General features: G+C 46.2%; 2 protein-coding genes across 2 annotated transcripts in view; both read right to left on the bottom strand.

Moving 5' to 3' along the window:
• The window catches only part of dhrsx (dehydrogenase/reductase (SDR family) X-linked), a 204,489-nt gene extending 190,715 nt beyond the window's left edge, over nucleotides 1-13,774 (bottom strand). Inside the window, exon 1 of the mRNA XM_052026158.1 lies at nucleotides 13,681-13,774. The gene's annotated coding sequence lies outside the window, so the exon portion shown is untranslated. The remainder of the gene's footprint in view (nucleotides 1-13,680) is intronic.
• On the bottom strand, nucleotides 191-16,145 carry LOC127575916 (E3 SUMO-protein ligase ZBED1-like). The gene is made up of 2 exons (XM_052026152.1): nucleotides 16,005-16,145; nucleotides 191-3,336 (listed from the first exon to the last, which is right to left on the bottom strand). Exon 2 carries the CDS (start codon nucleotides 3,282-3,284, stop codon nucleotides 1,299-1,301), a length of 1,986 nt encoding a protein of 661 aa, XP_051882112.1. The 5' UTR covers nucleotides 3,285-3,336; nucleotides 16,005-16,145; the 3' UTR covers nucleotides 191-1,298.
• Between the last annotated feature and the right edge of the window lie 2,383 nt (nucleotides 16,146-18,528).

The following is an 18,528-nucleotide window of genomic DNA, read 5'->3' as shown; positions in this document are numbered from 1 at the left end:
CTACCTGGATTTCTAACCTTGCACAACATATTCCTGTTGAGCACATCCCCAGGATTCAGACAGTATTGTGAACTGAGAGAGCTTCAAAGACTGCAGAATTTTACAAGAACAAATACTTTTATCAACCTACCATTTAAGCAAGGACCATCAACTCAGTTAGTCCACCATAAAGTCCAAGTTTCCAGCAATCTGGACAAGATACCACTTTATTAAAAACTGAAGTGCAAAACTACATCTGTACCATTGCACAGCTTGAGAGTGCATACAAGTCAATGCCAACTCCACGGTGCAACGAGCTTTACAATGTTGAAGGTGCTACATCTTGTAGGTTACTTTTGAAACAACAGTTTAATGGAAGAACTTTAAAGTGTGCTGAACATGCTTTTTATATTTTTAAATATTAAGAGCTGATGAGCAGAAGTATAAATTCTATCAACATTAAAATGGCATGGCTACTTAGGTGCCCCAGAATGAAATTTGCCCAGAGAGGCAATGTAGGAGCAATCACACAAGTCAAATAGCTCTGAACAATAAATGAATTGCATCTCTTGTGAAACTTCACAAGTTATTTTGCAGAATTTCAAATGTGCTTTAATTGCCATTAAACAAGAAAATAAACAGCTACACAACTGGGTGATAGACCGCACACAGAAAAGACGAGACAATACGTATTATTACATGAAGTCACAGTGGCCAAGTTATCACGTTAAAGCTTGCAATTGTTCATTCCCTTAAAAAAAACAAGACAAAAATAGAGCATGTTTAGAGTTTATTTTATACAGTTCTTTATGAAATTGCCTCCCTAAATCATCGAAGAAGCTACATTTTTCTCCAACTTTCAGATTTTAGCCCTTCAGGTACTGTGTAATATCACAAGGCTTGTGTATGCATTTTTTCCAATATGTTGTCTATGGCTGAGATTAAAAAATGGCAGCAGAATTAAAGGAATGTTAGATTATTGCTCATATCACTTTTGCTGGGGACTAAATACGTAATACTGGAACTTACTTTTGGTGCAACAACACAGCTACTTCTCAGTCACCCCCTTATCTGATCGACAAAAGCAAATATAGATCCCATCAGTGTAGGCTTTTTAAATAAAAATTTTTAAATCTGTACAGTTGGTCATCCATTAGATTTTTTTGTTATATATACACCACTTCATCATATATTCATTCCAAAAAAATAAAATTCTTTTATTTTAAATCAATAGGAACTCACAACTTTGATTACCCTTTTGATTACTTCTTTCACAACTGAACATGATCGACTTCTTGCTATTAGTCCAGATCTCAGTCCTACTCATCGTCCGCCACTACCTCTCGATCAACTCGAGTATTCTCATAAAGAAACAGGAGCCGGTCAACTTCAGTCGGAGCCAGCTGGTTTCGCTTGGTGTTCACCAGATTGCCCGCTGCAGTGAACAGCCGCTCGGAAGGGATGCTCGTGGCGGGAACGCACCAGTATTTCCGCAGCAGTTTGCTTAGGGTGGGGAATAAAGCCACTCGGTCGGACCACCAGGCAAGCGGATCGTCACCCAATTCCAGAAGCTTCTGCGATTTGTAGTTGTTCAGTTCTTCCATGGCTTGGGAGCACCACCCATCTTGGTCTTCGTCCCTGTTGCCTGCCTGCCCAAAGATTTCCGCCAACATGAAGTTGATGCTCCCAGTGCTGTAGGGTTTCAGTGACACTGTGCGTTTTTTCAGTGGCGGCTCTTCGAGGGCAAAGCTCCCCTCTCCTCCAGCAAAGCTCTCCTTGTCCTTCTCCAAGAGACTGGTGGCTTCCTCTAGGATCTTATTCTCAACCTGCTTCTGCTGGGTCGGTGAAAGGAAGGGGACTTTCTTGTACCTTGGATCAAGAAATGTCGCAGAGTGGAGGAAGAGCTCCAGCTCTGGGGACAACTGATACACTTCAGACAACTCTTTGGCAATTGTCTCCTTCACAGCACTGAGTAAATGAGAGTCTGAATCGCCAACCTTCAAGGTTGAGCTCAACAGGACGTGAAGCAGGGGCTTTACCATGCTAATGATTGGGTACTTCAATCTGCCCATCATCTCGGTGGCTTGCTGGAATGGCTGCAGCAATTCCACCAGCCCTTCAATGGTGTTCCACTCACTGGTTTCTGGCATCAAATGATAATTCATGCTGTCCTCAAACAACAAAGCTGCAATTGTGGTATGTTGCTCCCTCAGACGCTGCAGCATCGAAAGGGTGTTTCCCCAGGTGCTGCAGTCGTTTACAAGTTGGTGCTGCATTAAATACTGTTGCTTCTGCTTCTCACTTAATGCGTAGGCTGCCCTTGGTGTCAGTTTAAAGTACTCAACCAGCTTATTACATTTCAGAAGAAGGGTGCAGAGCTTTGGCAGCTGAAGAGCTCGGTTTACCCCTTGGTTGATTGCATGGCCAAAACACGGCATATGCACAGGGAGATTTAGCAGGGAGCAGGCATTCACCACACTTTCACAGTCACTGCTGGTTGTGGCACCCAACACATTTTTACTGATTCCCCATTCTCTGAAGGACTCAACTAGGGCATGAGCCAAGTTCTCTGTTGTATATTCGTCCGCCACTTCGAACGTGGTGAGACACTTGGAAGTGAACTTCAGAGGGTTCGAGCTGCTGCTTGTGCCACCCAAGAAGTGGGCAGTTAGAGACATGTAGCGTCGGTTTCGACCCTGTGCTGTCCATAGATCAGCAGTGACCCCACACCACGCTGCCAGAGCCAACTCTTTCTCCACACCGGTCCGAATAACATGGTAGCGCTCAGGGATAGCTTTGCTCGAGAAATACTTCCTGCCAGGGAGCTCAAACCTCGGGTCAGCCATTTTAAGGAGCTTTTTGAAAGTTGGCTCCTCTACCACTGCGGCAGGATAAAGCCCTTCACATATGAAGCTGGTGACCAGAGTGGTCAATTCCTGGTGCCGTTTACTGTCTTGGCTGTAAGAAGTTTTCAAGATTGCATCTTGCATGCTCAGATGCGCACCTTCAGACTCCTGTTTCAAGAAACTAGAGGTAAATGACTCCCTTGACTGTTCAGCGTTGCCCTTGACAACTTGATGGAATTCATTGGGATGATTCTTCTCAAGGTGGTAGGCAAGGTTGGAGGTGTTGCCAGAATAAGCTATTTGAGCACGGCAAACTCTGCAGTAGATTTTCTTCCACTGCAGTATACATCCTTCAGCGTCTGTGTCAAATCCAAAGTACTTCCAGACTTTACTTTTTGCTCTTGGGTGACAAACTAGTTTTAGGTCTGAGGTGGAGCCTTCTGGGGTCTTTTGCTCCATTGCTTCTTGGACACAGTTCTAAACATGGAGATTTCATCCATTTAACATCAACCTGCCAAACAAAAGAAAGAAGACAATAAGAGGTCCAGTTTTTTTTTTGAAAACAGGCACATCATTTCAAGGATATGGAGACCAAAGGTTGCACATTAATAACCTACCTGATCACTTCCCAAGTAAAAAGAAATGAGAACAGAAATCGAAGGCAGGGCAACTCAAAAGGATGACTCATAAGCTGACGAGTTGGCAAGTAAATTGGATTTGCCCAGCAAGCATGCCGACTGATTGATTAAGACAGGGTTACAGTTCAAAACCTGAAAATGTTTAACATGGGTAGGTTTTCATACTAATCACAAACTAGCAGTTATCATCCCTGAGAGATGCAATGTGTCACAATTGTCATGAAGAATTTATACTCTACTTTTACAAAATGCAAAGAAAGTCTTGCCATCCCAGCTACTCAAAACAAATCATAATTTTTGTTCAAAATGCATCTTTTCATTGGTAGGAATTTAAGACTAATTGTGGTTGAACATCCTGATGTTTTTGGTCCAGGCTTACAGAAGAACAGCAGCCCACTGTATACAAGAGATGGCACACAGGGTAATGACCCCATAAATGAACTCAATGCCGTAAAGAAAGACTGCTATCTACAAAAATATTGTTAGTTGACTCCTTCAATTTGCAACTTCCTTTGCATTGGAACAGTTTTGTTTGGGTCAATTCAGATAGTAAGTTTAAATGCATTCACCACCTTTGTAATACCAGCTAGCAAAAAGATTCCACTCTCACTGTACTGTATCTTTTCCAGCTACTTAAGAATCTACCAGTCCCCAGTGAAAATGTTGATAATCACAACTTTAAAGTATACACTTGCCTAAAAATAGACTGGATCCACAGATACAATGCCACAGTACCAGCAAGGTGATTTTCAGAGCTACAAAAATTACAGTGCAGATATCCTTAGTCATAAGATTAATAGCACAAATGGTCCCATTATAGTACAGCATTCTCCCATTTCTATAGAATAAACTGCATAATAAAATGCTGTTTGGACCAACTGGTATGTTTACTCCCAACAAGTCTCTTCCCATTCTCCTTATCTCAGCTTTTCAATGTACATTTCCATTCATCTCTCTCTTATGTACACATAAATTTCTTCTGAAAACATGTAAACAATTTGCTCTAACTACTTCTACATTCTAATCACTCTCAATAATAAACCTTTGTATTCATATTTAAAGATCCAACCTCTCCATTCACAAGTTAACTATTACAACATATTTATTCATTTTGTCTTTAGTACTTGAATCAGGTGCTGATGACGTGATGGTGGGAGGTATTGCCAAATAGAGTCTGGCTACCCAACTCAAGGTCAACTAGACACAAATAGATGTGCTGGGTTCAGGTTAGGTGCATATTCTGATGAATATCTTTGGATGCATGTGCAAACATGGCTCTGGTCTTTATCCACATCATCATTTGCTTCATGTTATCAGCATATGAATAGTATGAAGATTGTGATATTTACTGTAATGGTCATGTCAAGTTTGGGGGAAAAAAAGCCTAAGCACTAGTATTCTGGATAAAACTCTGGACCGCTATTGGTTCTGCTCCCCGTCATCTCTTCAGAGTTCTAAACTGCTTGCAAGCAGTTTTCACACGAAAAAACAAATACCTTTCAAGTTGTAAAAGTTAACTGGAAATGTAGGGGTTAATGACCGGGAATGTAAGAGTTAATGGTGTGACCATGGTTCCACCATGGCATGATATTGCTTCGACCATGGAGTAACTATAGTTATGACTGTAAAATGTACAGGTGCTGGTGAGAAACAAAGAAGTGCTTAAGACATATCTTGTTTTGCTAAAAGCTTGCTGTAACCAATTGCCCTAGTATGTGCAACTTCCCACAGAGGCTTCCCACAGATTAAGTATAAAAGGAGGAATACTAACATGCAAAACTCCGAGTGGGGATCAATACAGAGCTCGGGTTACACCGTTTACTCTTTCTCTGTATCCCTCACTCCCACTAGCATTAAGATAATAAAGCATTAACTGTATGTTCCTTGGTGCTGTTGTCTGATTTATTACAGCGTGGGTCGACTTTCACGAAGTCATAGGTCAACCCCATTCAGTACTTTCCATAACACCAAACAAATCCATGATTACAAGTCATGAAGTCCAGATGGATTCCACATTTAGTCTCAGCATGAGTTCTTAGCCAAAAATCATACTTTCACATTGAATAATGAGATAGCAGGAGGCCTTTCAGTCCACCAATCCTACGTTGGCTCTCAGTCATTTACTATGAGTAACTCACAGTAGTCTATTAACCCAAGAACCAGCGTATCCTGGGGAAGTAAGAAGAAACTGGAGCACCAGGGGAATCCCATGCATTAGGTTTTTACACAGAGAGTGGTTGGTATCTGAAACGTGCTGTCAGAGGAGGTGGCGGTGAAATCTGATACAATTACTTCATTAAGAGTCATTTGGACATGCACTTAAATAGGCAAGGCACAGAAGGAAATGGACCCAATGCGGGTAACTGTGATTAGTATAGATGGGCAAAAAGGTTGGCCTGGAGATTGTGGGCTGAAGGGCCTGTTTCTGTACTGTACAACTCTACAACACTACCTGTGCTCCCCTACAATCTAATTGAGCAGCTCTCCACAGTATCCCTGGGCAAGCTGATAAAAAAGCAGTTGATCTGATATGGTCCATGGTCCACAGCATGACTTGATGGACTGGCATTAGAAACAAAGTCCACAATCTTCCAGACGGCAGATATATTCCCTGACAGATTAGGCCAAAACTCACTAGTTGAGACATGATGATCAGCCAACTGAGCAAGCTATCAAAAGGTAGCCGACACAGGACTAACTGGTGACAAGTACTGAGAAGATGGAGGGAAATTGAAGAACAAAAAACGTTACAGTTAAAGAAACAATCCATAGTGACAATTCAAGTACGTGCCCCCAATCCAAAGGATTTCCCTTAATCATACAACCTTAAGAACTTTTCTACGTTAAACAGAATTCTGACATCATTGCTTGCAACTCCGCCTATAAATTGTGGTGTTGCTTCTTAATGCATTTAGCAACCTGATGGAGCAGAAATGTAATTTGTCATGTCAATTTTAACTATTCACACGTCATTTAACATCATATTAGTCATTAGAATGTAGCTCAGATTATTGCAGCACTGACCTTCGAATAACATACAAAGTTAGCTTATTATCATTGGTCTGGATGAAAGATTACAAAGAAGGCCAAATACTTGAGCTGCAAGATCGCATTGCAATGCCATGTTATTGTAATAATGAAATTCACAGTATCTCTTCAGATAGAAATCATTCAGAGTGATACAGAAAAAGGCATTGTCAACCCAAAGCACATTGATCATATTTTTTAATAAAAATTTCTCCATCAAAAAGTAAGCTGTAAAATAACACAGTGCAGACACTTAAAATACTCTATCCGTCACTAGAAGAAAGAGTCGGTACTGTCTGCAGCATATTAATTCACTCATGCCAAATAACTTTGTCTTATTTTAACATGGTCATTAGTCATCTCATTCTAGAGTGAATGTGGAATTACAAAGGATAAAAAGAACAGAAACGGTCTACAGCTGCGTTATGTTGCACTCAAGCCTCTTCTGTTCCTGACTTTCCTCATGTTTGTTAGCATAATCCTTTATTCCCTCTCCCACACACACTTGTACAGCCTCCCCTTAAACACATTTTCACTGCTCACTTCAATGGTGAGATCAACATTCTCGCTACTCTTTAGATAAGAAACTTCTGAATTTCCTATTGATTTCTTGATGACGTATCGACAATTCTAGTTATGCTCCTGGCCACATGGAAACATTCTTTCTAATATTAAAGACCTGAATTTAGGTCATCCTTCAGACTTTTTTTTCCCTCCTGTTAATGGAGACCCAGTCTGTTTAACCTTCACTGATTATCTATAATATGGAAATTCCTGGTTTCATCCTTGTCGGTCTTCTCTGTACACCCTGTATCTTTATTTTATAGTAAGCCAACCAGAACGACATGCAGTAATTCCAGACTAATTTAACCAATGTTTGCTACAAAGTTGGCATAATTTCCCTAATTTCCAATTCTGTCCTTCTAGAAAACAACCCTAATGCTTGGTTTGCCACCTTTATGGCTTGGTTGACCTTTCAGTGTAACTTTTAGCAACGGGTGTTTTTGTACTCACCTCCTCTTTACTCCTCTACCTCATCTAGTCTCAAACTTTCCAATCAATATGAACTCCTTTTCCTACCCTTGAAAATGTACTACCTGTCATTTAGAAATTCAGCTTGATTCTAAAGCTTAAATCTTTAATATCAACATACGTGTGAAAGTAGTCTGATCAGAGTACTTCCAGAGGAAATTATACCCCAAGGTTTATTTGACTCAATTGGGCCAAAACGTGGAGATAGAATTCAATTCTTAAAAGTTTTAAAAGTTGTCTATCCTCACTTTAATACTCATCTTTTATATGATTTATATTTAAATAACAAGATGGAAAGCAGAGGAAAAAGGGATGAGTGGAATATTGGAGTACACTTGGAGGAATAGGGTGATACAAAAAAAAACAGCATAGCCACAGTTAAGTGAAGAAAGTTTCCCCATACAAAAACTGACAGAATCAGAATCAAAATCAGGTTTATTATCACTGATACGTCATGAAATGTGTTGTTTTTGCGGCAGCAGTACAGTGCAAGACATAAAAATTACCATAAGTTACCAATAAATAAATAAATAGTGCGAAAGAGGAATAACGAGGCAGTGTTCATGGACCGTTCAGAAATCTGATGGCAGAGGGGAAGAAGCTGTTTCTGAAATGTTGAGTGTGGGTCTTCAGGCTCCTGTATTGCCTCCCCGATGGTAGTAATGAGAAAAGGACATGTCCCGGATTGTGAGGGTCCTAATGATGGATGCCGCCTTCTTGAGGATGTCCTCGATGGTGGAACTCAAACTGAAAATAGCAAAGGTATGAATACAGGAAGGAAGGGCTTTAGGGCAGTGTATGTGCATGGATGAGATTTTTAATCATTTATAAATTAGTATTAATACATTATGAAGTGTCCCTGTACAGCACGTTCATTTTGCTGCAGCAATGCCACACCCACTGATAGATGCCTGGTGTTACATGATCAATAAAGATAAACACCTGCATGCATAAAATAACAATACATTTTATTCATGATTTATTATTCCTGGAAGCACGATATACAAAGGTTCATACTTTTACTAGCTAGTGTCAGAATGAGGGATAGTGCATTAAGGACAATGTATGCAGAAAGCTGACAAAGAAAAAGAATTCCTAAAGGAAGCAATTCACTTTTAATAAGTACAAACATTCATAGTGAGGTTTCTAAACTATGAAGACACAAGAGACTGCAGATGCTGGAATCCAGAGCAACACAAACATTGGAGGAACTCAGGAGGTCAGGCAGCATCTATGCAGGGAAATGGACAGTTAACGTTTTGGGCCGAGATCTCCCCTCCCCCAGATGGTCTCAAACCAAAACGTTGACTGACCATTTCCCTCTTGATGCTGCCTGACCTGCCAAGTTCCTCCAGCGTTTTGTGCACTGTTTCTAAATTATGAATCTTTCTTGCAAAGTTGTTGAAGCTATTTTTGTGACACGTGAAATACAGCAAAAGCAACCAAGATGTTGGCCATTCCTGCTTCTCCACAGCTGTCTTGCCTCTCTGCAACATCCTGAATAATAATGTCTGTAATCTGTCAGGTCTCTTCCTTTAGATTTATTGTTCAAACATGCATTTTTGCACCTCATAAAACTTAACTAAAATTTTTTTGTCCATACTTCTCATGGAAATATAAGCAATGCTAATACTGCTGTATTGTCAACCCCTTAATTACAGACATCTATTTAGCTTCTTCAGTGGTGTGATGAATAAGCAACTGTTGTTCACCACTCAACAGCAAATTTAAATTAACACAATAATTGCTCATTACTTGTACAAGTTACAACACAATAGCACATGCACTCACTGCATGTCAATAATTTCCTCTATATTTAGAAGATAGAAGCAGAAAATAGCAAGATGAGGCCATTCAGTTCCTTGAAGCTGTGTGCCAATTGACATGATCACAGCTGATTCTCTGCTTCCATATCATACTCCCATTTTGCCTGCATCCCCTTTTAATGCCCATTGTATCTAAATCATTCTTAAATATCTTCAGCAATGTTACTTCCACCATCTTTGGTAGACAATTCCGCAGGTTCATCACCCTGTTGAAGATATCCTGCTTCTTCTCTTTCTTAAATGCTTCACCCCATATCCAGAGACTGTCCACACTGTCGAAAGATGAAAAAACAAGATGCTGGAGGAACTCAGCAGGCCAGGCAGCATCCGTGGAGAAAAACAGATGGTCGACATTTTGGGTCAGGATCCTTCTCAGGTCAGGACTGAAAATCGGAAAAGGGGAAGCCCAATATATAGGAGGGAAAAAATAGGTGGACAAAAGAGGGGAGGCAGGGTGAGCACAAGGTGGTGATAGGTAGATGCAGGTAAAAGATAGTGATAGGCAGGTGTGGGGGAGGGGGGAGAGCAGATCCACCGGGGGATGTGTCAAAGGTATGGAGGCAGGCATCGCATGGGGGGGGGGGGGGGGGGTAAGGGGAGGGGAGGAAAAGAAAAATAGGTGAGGAGAAAAAAGAGAGATAGACTAGGAAAGGGAAAAAAAGAAGAGGCATGGTGGAGTGTTTGGTTTACTTGAAGTGGGAGAATTCAATGTTCATGCCCCAAGACGGCAAATGAGGTGCTGTTCCTCCGGTTTGCGTTTGGACTTCTCCTGGCAGTGGAGGAGGCTGAGGACTGACATATCAGTGATGGAGTGGGAGGGGGAGTTGAAGTGACTGGCATTGGGGAGATGCAGATCACGGTTACGGACAGAGCGCAGGTGTTCTACAAAACAGTCACCTAGTCTGCATTAATGTGTTAATCACACTGTCAATGTGATCACTTTTTCTTTGGAAGTTACCCTTCTAATACGGTGGCATGACCTGTACTGTTGGTTCGGGCATTCTAAGGTTTGGACCAAGCAACATTGAAAGAACAGTGAGTGATTGCCAAGCTGGAGTTGGTGGGGTCCCATACACATTACATTGCTCAGTGTTAGAGGCTACAGATTTCTGAGGTGCTGCCAAAGAGCCACTGAGGTACAGCTGCAGACGATGCGCATTGCAGCCATGTTGTGCTTATGGCAGGGGAAGTGGATGGTCAAGGTAGTTGATGGGCACCAATCACCAAGTGTTAAAAGACTGTTTTGTTCTTAACATTTCTGATAATAGCCTAAAAACTATCCCAAGAATATTCATTTTTTCAACCCTCTCTCCCCAGATAAATAGAGCAATTAAATACTAAGAGTCCAAATAATAAATATTTGCACATGTATTTGTACATTGGAGAAGTTCCTTAATATCAAAAAAGAAAAATCTGAAAACACTCAGATCAGCCAGCATCTCATCACATCCTGCCTGACTGAAGTATTCCCAGAACTTTTTGTCTTCATTTCAGCTTTCCAACATCCACAGCACTAACTACTTGTCATAAATTGGCTTCTGCTTTTTATTTGTATTGTCACAAAAGGGAGAGGGGCAGAGGAGGTGGGGTTAGCAATGTTCAAACCAAAAAATGACAATTCAGTTTAACTTTCTTTCGACACTATACTTAGCAGGCCAATTAACACATGCAATTCTGTACTAGAGATTTTACCACTGAAATTAACGCAAGCAATTTATGTACTGTGTAAAATTATGAATGCATTTAAACAGCCCAGATGAAAATCGACACAAATCTAAGGATGGGAGGGGTGAGGGGGAGAAAAAAATCAAAAATAAGTTACAAGGGAATTAATGAGCAAATATTATTCTGGTATTGTTTCCACGACTGCTTTCAAAATGAAATCAGAAGGCTAAGAAAAGAGGAGGGTAATAAGATCAATTGGAGCATCAAAGAAGTCGGCAAGAACTCAACAGGCCGCGTACCCTCCTTCTGTGTTTACTATTCTATAATTGTCACCAAGGAATTCTAAATGGCACAGCTAAACTGGTGCAGCCAGCAGTACTTTCTCACAAATGGTATCTGGAAGGGATCTGAAGGAAACTAAATTTATATGCATCAAATAACAGTCTCCAAAGCCGATGACCTAAATCTTGCTTAACCCACATCGAATGGCTACAGAAAGCTTGCTCTGACTGCGACAAGTGAAGGGATATCTCACATAATGGCTTTGTGCAGAAATATGAAGAGGACTCAAAGTATGGTTCTTGCATTTTACTTAACTGTAGTGCACTTATTCCCATCAGGAGAACATTGTACTATCTACACTCTGAGGCTTTCAAAGTTTTTTTTGTTATTCTTTTACAAAATATTCTCACAATACTTGATACCCATCACATGTTGATCCAATCCAGAATTTTTTCAATGACCTTACAAAAGATGCGCCACCAGCTGATCTTCAATCAGTTCAAATCTATAATAACCAGTGTCGGTATCACCACATTTCTGTCACTGAAAAGTTCTTCACAGCCCTATGTATCATCAATATACCTCCCAACTATGTTTTCACTAATATGGCTGGATGCTAATAGCTTTTATCAGCAGGAAGAGTGCGGGAATGAGGAAATGCTTCACTAAAAATGGATTCAAAAAATGTACGAACTGGAAGCCTGTACTTTGTCCTTCACAAGTCTCATTTCCAAAACTGTATGGTGATACAGTCCCAAGCTGGGAGAAATTTAACATTTTGTTAATAAATAATGGCAGAGCCAAGTTATAAACTATAGTAGAGACTGAAATAAAGATAAATATTGAAAACGGAAAGACAGCAGCAAAATGTAAAATAGAACAGCAAACAAACAAACATAATTACATCTCAAGGCGATTCACACAATTATTTTAAAATACAAGATCATTTATGTGACAACCAATCTCTTCAGAAAAACAGCTCACAAAGTACAAGGCACAAGTGGCCACATAAACTTGACACGATACTAACCAAAAACAGATACTGGACTGAACTTCAGATGGGAGAGCAGTCCCTGCCCACATGCACAGTTGGACCTTGACAGCTCTTATCACCGCAAATCTGAATGATGAGCATTATTTGCATTACTGAAGTACCAGACAAAGTCATCTCCAAAGCCCAAGAGTCTGACTACCTCCCCTTGACATTCAATGACAATGCCAGTGCCAAAATCCCCATCGTCCTCGAGTCACCACTGACCAAAAACATGACAAGACCTGTAGCAAATGACACAACCATCACAAAGAATGCAGACAAAGAAAGGGTTTCTCATCACCCAAGGGTAATTAGAGATAGACATTTAATGAAGGAGCAACAACTCAACTTCCAGTATATAACAGGGAACGAAGGAAATCTATGGATTTAGTTTGAAAGACTGGCATTTAACAGGACTAATGTATTCAAGAGGCTGATGAAAATAGAACACGTACAGCACAGGAACAGGCCCTTCGGCCCACGATGTCTGTGCAGAACATGATGCCAAATTAAATTAAATCTCTTCTGCCTGGGCATGATCCATATTCATGTGCCTATCTAAAAGCCTCTTGAATGTCACTTTCATATCTGCTTCCACCTCTACCTCTGGCAGCCCATTCCAGGCACCCACCACTCTCTGTGTAAAAAAAAAACTTGCTCCACACATCTTCTTTAAACTTTCCCCCTCTCATCTTAAAGCTGTGCCCTCCAGTACTTGGCAATTATACCCTCAGAAAAAGATTCTGTCTACCCTAAACATTTCTCATAATTTTATAAAATTATATCAGTTTACCCTCGCTCTCTGATGCTACAGAGAAAACAACCCAAGTTTGTCCAACCTCTCCTTACAGCTAATACCTTCTAATCCAGGCAGCAGGAACCTCTCAAATAATCAGAATTCTCCAAGAAAGGTTAGAGGCATATGGTATCAGAATATTCCACACAGAAGTAAATAAATATTTACCAGAAAAGCAAGCAGTAATATGGTTACATCTAGAAATTTTCAGTCCAAGATACTGTCTTAATCTTGTGCACATCAATATAGTCCCTCAACATCAGCCAACAATTGATTAACCTAGAGCCAAAGGGCACATTCCCAATTGTTCAATACCATTTTGTTATTCTTCCATTGCTGCAATTTACTTTTTTTTAAATATGTAAATAAACACTTAAATTGTACCGAATATTTTATCATCTGGCTAACCTAAAACCTCCATTCAAAATTATCCAGACATTTATCAAAATTATTGCGATAATTGTACCATTGGATTTTATGTGATTGTTCCTCTAATGAGCAAGTGATTTACTAATGACAACTCCATCTCTACATTGAGATGAAAGATTCACTTTACCATCTCCTACTCCAGTACAATGTTTCAGTCTTCCCAGCACAACCTCAGACTTCGAAAGACAAGTTTCATATAGAAATAATTACTGTCATCAACAATAAGGCTCAGCTAAACTCTCCTCAAGGTAATAAGGGAGGTGGAGGGGGGAGGGAGGGGGGAGGGGGGGAGATAGGGAGGAAGAGGGAGGGGGGGAGAGAGGGAGGAAGAGGGAGGGGGGGGGACGAGGGAGGGAGGGAGAGAGGGAGGAAGAGGGAGGGGGGGAGAGAGGGAGGAAGAGGGAGGGGGGGAGAGAGGGAGGAAGTGGGAGGGGGGGAGAGCGGGAGGCCGAGGGCGGGGGGGAGAGAGGGAGGGAGGGGGGGAGGGAGGGGGGGGAGGGAGGGGGGGAGAGAGGGAGGGGGGGAGGGAGGGGGGGAGGGGGGGGGAGGGAGGGGGGGGAGGGGGGGGGAGGGAGGGGGGGAGGGGGGGGGAGGGGGGGGGGGAGGGAGGGGGGGAGGGAGGGGGGAGGGGGGGGGGGGGAGGGGGGAGGGAGGGGGGGAGGGGGGGGGGGGAGGGAGGGAGGGGGGGAGGGAGGGGGGGGAGGGAGGGGGGGAGGGGGGGAGGGGGGAGGGGGGGGAGGGAGGGGGGGAGGGGGGGAGGGAGGGGGGGAGGGGGGGGGGGGAGGGGGGGGAGGGGGGGAGGGGGGGGAGGGAGGGAGGGGGGAGGGAGGGGGGAGGGAGGGAGGGGGAGGGGGGGGAGGGAGGGGGAGGGGGGGAGGGAGGGGGAGGGGGGAGGGAGGGGGAGGGGGGAGGGAGGGGGGAGGGGGGGGAGGGAGGGGGGAGGGGGGAGGGGGAGGGAGGGGGGGAGGGGGGGGGGAGGGGGGGAGGGGGGGGGAGGGGGGGAGGGGGGGGAGGGAGGGGGAGGGGGGAGGGAGGGGGAGGGGGGGGAGGGGGGGAGGGAAGGGGAGAGGGGGGGAGGGAGGGGGAGAGGGGAGAGGGGGGGAGGGAGGGGGAGGGGGGGGAGGGGGGGAGGGGGGGAGGGAGGGGGAGGGGGGGGAGGGGGGGAGGGGGGGGAGGGAGGGGGAGGGGGGGAGGGGGGGGAGGGGGGGGAGGGGGGGAGAGGGGGGGAGGGGGGGAGAGGGGGGGAGAGGGGGAGGGGGAGGGGGGAGGGGGGAGGGGGGAGGGGGGGGAGGGGGGGAGGGAGGGGGGGGAGGGGGGGGAGGGGGGGGGAGGGGGGGAGAGGGAGGGGAGGAGGGGGGGGGAGGAGGGGGGGGGAGGAGGGGGGGAGGAGGGGGGGTGAGGGAGGGAGGGGGGAGGGAGGGAGGGAGGGGGGAGGGAGGGAGGGAGGGGGGAGGGAGGGAGGGAGGGGGGAGGGAGGGGGGAGGGAGGGAGGGGGGAGGGAGGGAGGGGGGGGGGAGGGGGAGGGAGGGAGGGGGAGGGAGGGAGGGGGAGGGAGGGGGAGGGAGGGAGGGGGAGGGAGGGGGGGAGGAGGGGGGGGAGGGGGGGAGGAGGGGGGGGAGGGGGGGAGGGGGGGGGAGGGGGGGAGGGAGGGGGGGAGGGGAGAGGGGAGAGGGGAGGGGAGAGGGGAGAGGGGAGGGGAGAGGGGAGGGGAGAGGGGAGAGGAGAGGGGGGAGGGGGGAGGGGGGAGGGGGGAGGGGGGGGGGAGGGGGGAGGGGGAGGGGGGAGGGAGGAGGAGGGATGGGGTGAGGGGAGGTGGGGATGGGGAGAGGGGAGGGGGAGGGGGAGGGGGAGGGGGGAGGGGGAGAGGGGAGGGGGAGGGGGGAGAGGGACGGGGAGGGGAGAGGGGAGAGGGGAGAGGGGAGGGCAGGGGGACGGGGAGGGGGGAGAGGGGAGAGGAGGGGGGAGGGGGGAGGGGGAGGGGGGGAGGGGGGAGGGGGAGGGGGAGGGGGGGAGGGGGGAGGGGGAGGGGGGGGAGGGGGAGGGGAGGGGGAGGGGAGGGGGAGGGGGAGGGGAGGGGGAGGGGGGAGAGGGGAGAGGAGGGGGGAGTGGGGAGTGGGGAGGGGGGAGTGGGGAGGGGGGAGTGGGGAGGGCAGAGGGGAGAGGGGAGAGGGGGGAGGGGAGAGAGGGGAGGGGAGGGGAGGGGGGAGAGGGGAGAGGGGAGGGGGGAGGGGGTAGAGGGGAGTGGGGAGAGGAGGAGAGGGGAGAGGGGAGGGCAGGGGGACGGGGAGAGGGGAGGGCAGGGGGACGGGGAGGGGGGAGTTGTGACGCGACCAGGACACCGGCGACGCTGCGCCCTAGATCCCGCCTCCGCCGCGGGTCTCGGAGCCGCTCACACACAGGACGCTCGGCCATCCGCGGCCCCCTCACCCCGGAGCCCGGCGCCACTCTAACCTGGCAGCGAGAAGCGGCGCCTCAGCAGCTGCTCCGCCACAACCTTCAGCCCCACCGCGTACGTCCACAGGCCGGCGGCCAGCGGCGACATGGCAGCCATCGGGGAGCGCAGCCCGCAACCTGGCTCCCCGTTCCTGCCGCCTGCACTTTGGTTCCGCCCACAATCTCTCCCGTCTGTTGCTCAGCTCCGGGAACAGGGTCCACATCCCTCCATTCATCCACAGGTGACCTATTCTGTGAGTGAATATGTATTGTAAATGTGTGCAGCTTGTTGTATATTATCTATTTATGATTAATACATGCATACTACCTTTCTGTGGATGAGTGCATGTACTAGTGTGTGCATGAAATTTACAAATATACTTTTTTAGAAAATATATGCTAGTATGTACTTAAGGCATTCAAAGTCGAGTTTATTGTCATGAACAAGTACGTGTATGCAGAGGCGCAATGAAAAGCCCCCTTGCAACAGCATCACAGGCACATAGCATTAGAGACGCAACATTCAGAAGAAAAACATAAATTAAGCATAAATTATGCAAGAAAGAACACAATTAGAGCAAATGAAAACAAAGTCCATTGCAGTGCAAAGTGATCATAGTGTCTCTATGCTGAGGTAGTGGTTCAGGGTTGTGCCAGTTGGTTCAAGAACGGAATGGTTGAAGGGAAGTAGCTGTTCTTGAACTTGGTGGTGTGGGACTTCAGGCTTCTGTACCTCCTGCCCAATGGTAGCTGCAAGAAGCTGGCATGGCATGGATGGTTGGGAGGGATGTGCCTGTGGTGTATATGTGCACATATAATGTTTGTTGATTATATGCGTATCTCTTTGACTAAGCAAACCCTTGGGGTGGAGGAGACTGTGGAAGATGCTTGTGCATGAGTTCATTCAACATGGGATGGCTTTGCACCCCAGTTACTACCTAATTTTGCCTCACCATCCTCCTTTGCCCCTCTTCCTCAGTTTCCCTACCTCTGTCCTCCTTTCCCTAATTGCTCCCTTTTTTCCCACCTCCCATAATTTTCCCTATCGGCCCTCTCACCATCCACTCACTACCTTCCCTCCCTGCTCCTTCCTTTCCCTTTCAATTCCACCTCTCTCCCTTCTAACTTTCCCACCACCATCTCAGCCAGCACCCACCCCCTGCTCAACCCTCTGGCTGTGAGCTGCTCTGCCACAAATTCACAACCACATCTCCCTCAACTGGGAAGAGGGGGATATGCCAAGAGACCTCAGACACACCTTAATCATGACCACCATCAAGACAGGAGATGTACCTGATAGCCATAAGTACAGAGGGGTCTCCTTGCTGTCTTCCACGCGAGAAGTCATTGCTAGAGCCTTCCTCAATTGCCTCCTCCCATGGCCAAAGAACAGCTCCCCAAATCACTGTGCAGATTCTGCGCGTGAAGGGGTACAATCCTGCATCAATGATTCTTGACCGTCTGTGCTCTTCGGACCTCTGCAACCTCCACCACAAGTGCAACAGGTGCACAGGAACACCACTACCTGCAGGTTCCCCTCCAAGCTGCACACCACTCTATCATCTCTGGGTCTAAATAACGGTGTTCCCAGCCCACTCAGCACTGTGGGAATACCTTCACCAGAAGTACTGCAGTGCTTAACAAAGGTGACTCATCACCACCTGCTCAAGGGCAATTAGGACGGGCAACAAAGGCCGGCCTTTCCAATGATGCTTAGTTCCCTAAAGTGAAAAAAATAACATGGACCACTTACAACAGGCAACTGAAAGCACTGCAGAAATCACTAACTCTGTCTTGGCAAAATCCTACAATTCAATTAGCAGGATAAGTGCAACAATGTCATCATCCTCTCCCAGACAAACATCCCCAGCATCAGGGCTCTAGTTACGCTCTGCCAACTCCAATCGGCTTGCGTGCCCAAAAGCAAATTCCTGAAACTACAACATCTGAGCTCCATCACAGTAAAAGATTCTGAGGACACACTTCAGAGATGATCGCCTTCAAATCAAACGCTATCTATAAATTCGCCGATGACACCACTGTTGTTGGTAGAATCTCAGATGGCGCTGAGGAAGCGTACAGGAGTGAGGTAGATCATCTGGTTGAGTGGTGTCGCAACAACAACCTCGCACTCAATGTCAGCAAGACCAAGGAACTGATTGTGGACTTCAGGAAGGGGAGGTTGGGAGAACACACACCAGTCCTCACTGAGGGATCAGTAGTGGAAAGGGTGAGTGAGCAGCTTCATGTTCCTGGGTGTCAACATCTCAGAGGATCTATCCTGGGCCCAACAAGTTGATGCAATCACAAAGATGGCACATCAACAGCTCTACTTCGTTAGGATTTTGAGAAGATTTGTTACAGGCACATGAACAGGCAGGAAATGGAGGGATATGGACCATGTGAGGGCAGATGTGCAGTTTGAATTGGCGTCATGGTTGGGACAGACATTGAGGGCCCGTTCCTGTGCTGCACTGTTCCATGGTCTATGCATGATAATGCCAGTGTCAGGCAGCCCTTGTCGGCAGTGATCATTGGGTAA

The sequence above is a fragment of the Pristis pectinata genome, chromosome 11 (assembly GCF_009764475.1).
Source record: "Pristis pectinata isolate sPriPec2 chromosome 11, sPriPec2.1.pri, whole genome shotgun sequence".
Classification (NCBI taxonomy): Eukaryota; Metazoa; Chordata; class Chondrichthyes; order Rhinopristiformes; family Pristidae; genus Pristis; species Pristis pectinata.
The sequence above is the reverse complement of the archived record's forward strand: the minus strand, read 5'-3'. Positions and strand labels throughout refer to the sequence as shown.

What these genes read in the sequence shown, in the direction of transcription:
- LOC127575916 (XM_052026152.1), bottom strand. Translation starts at nt 3,284, where the DNA reads ATGGAGCAAAAGACCCCAGAAGGCTCCACCTCAGACCTAAAACTAGTT.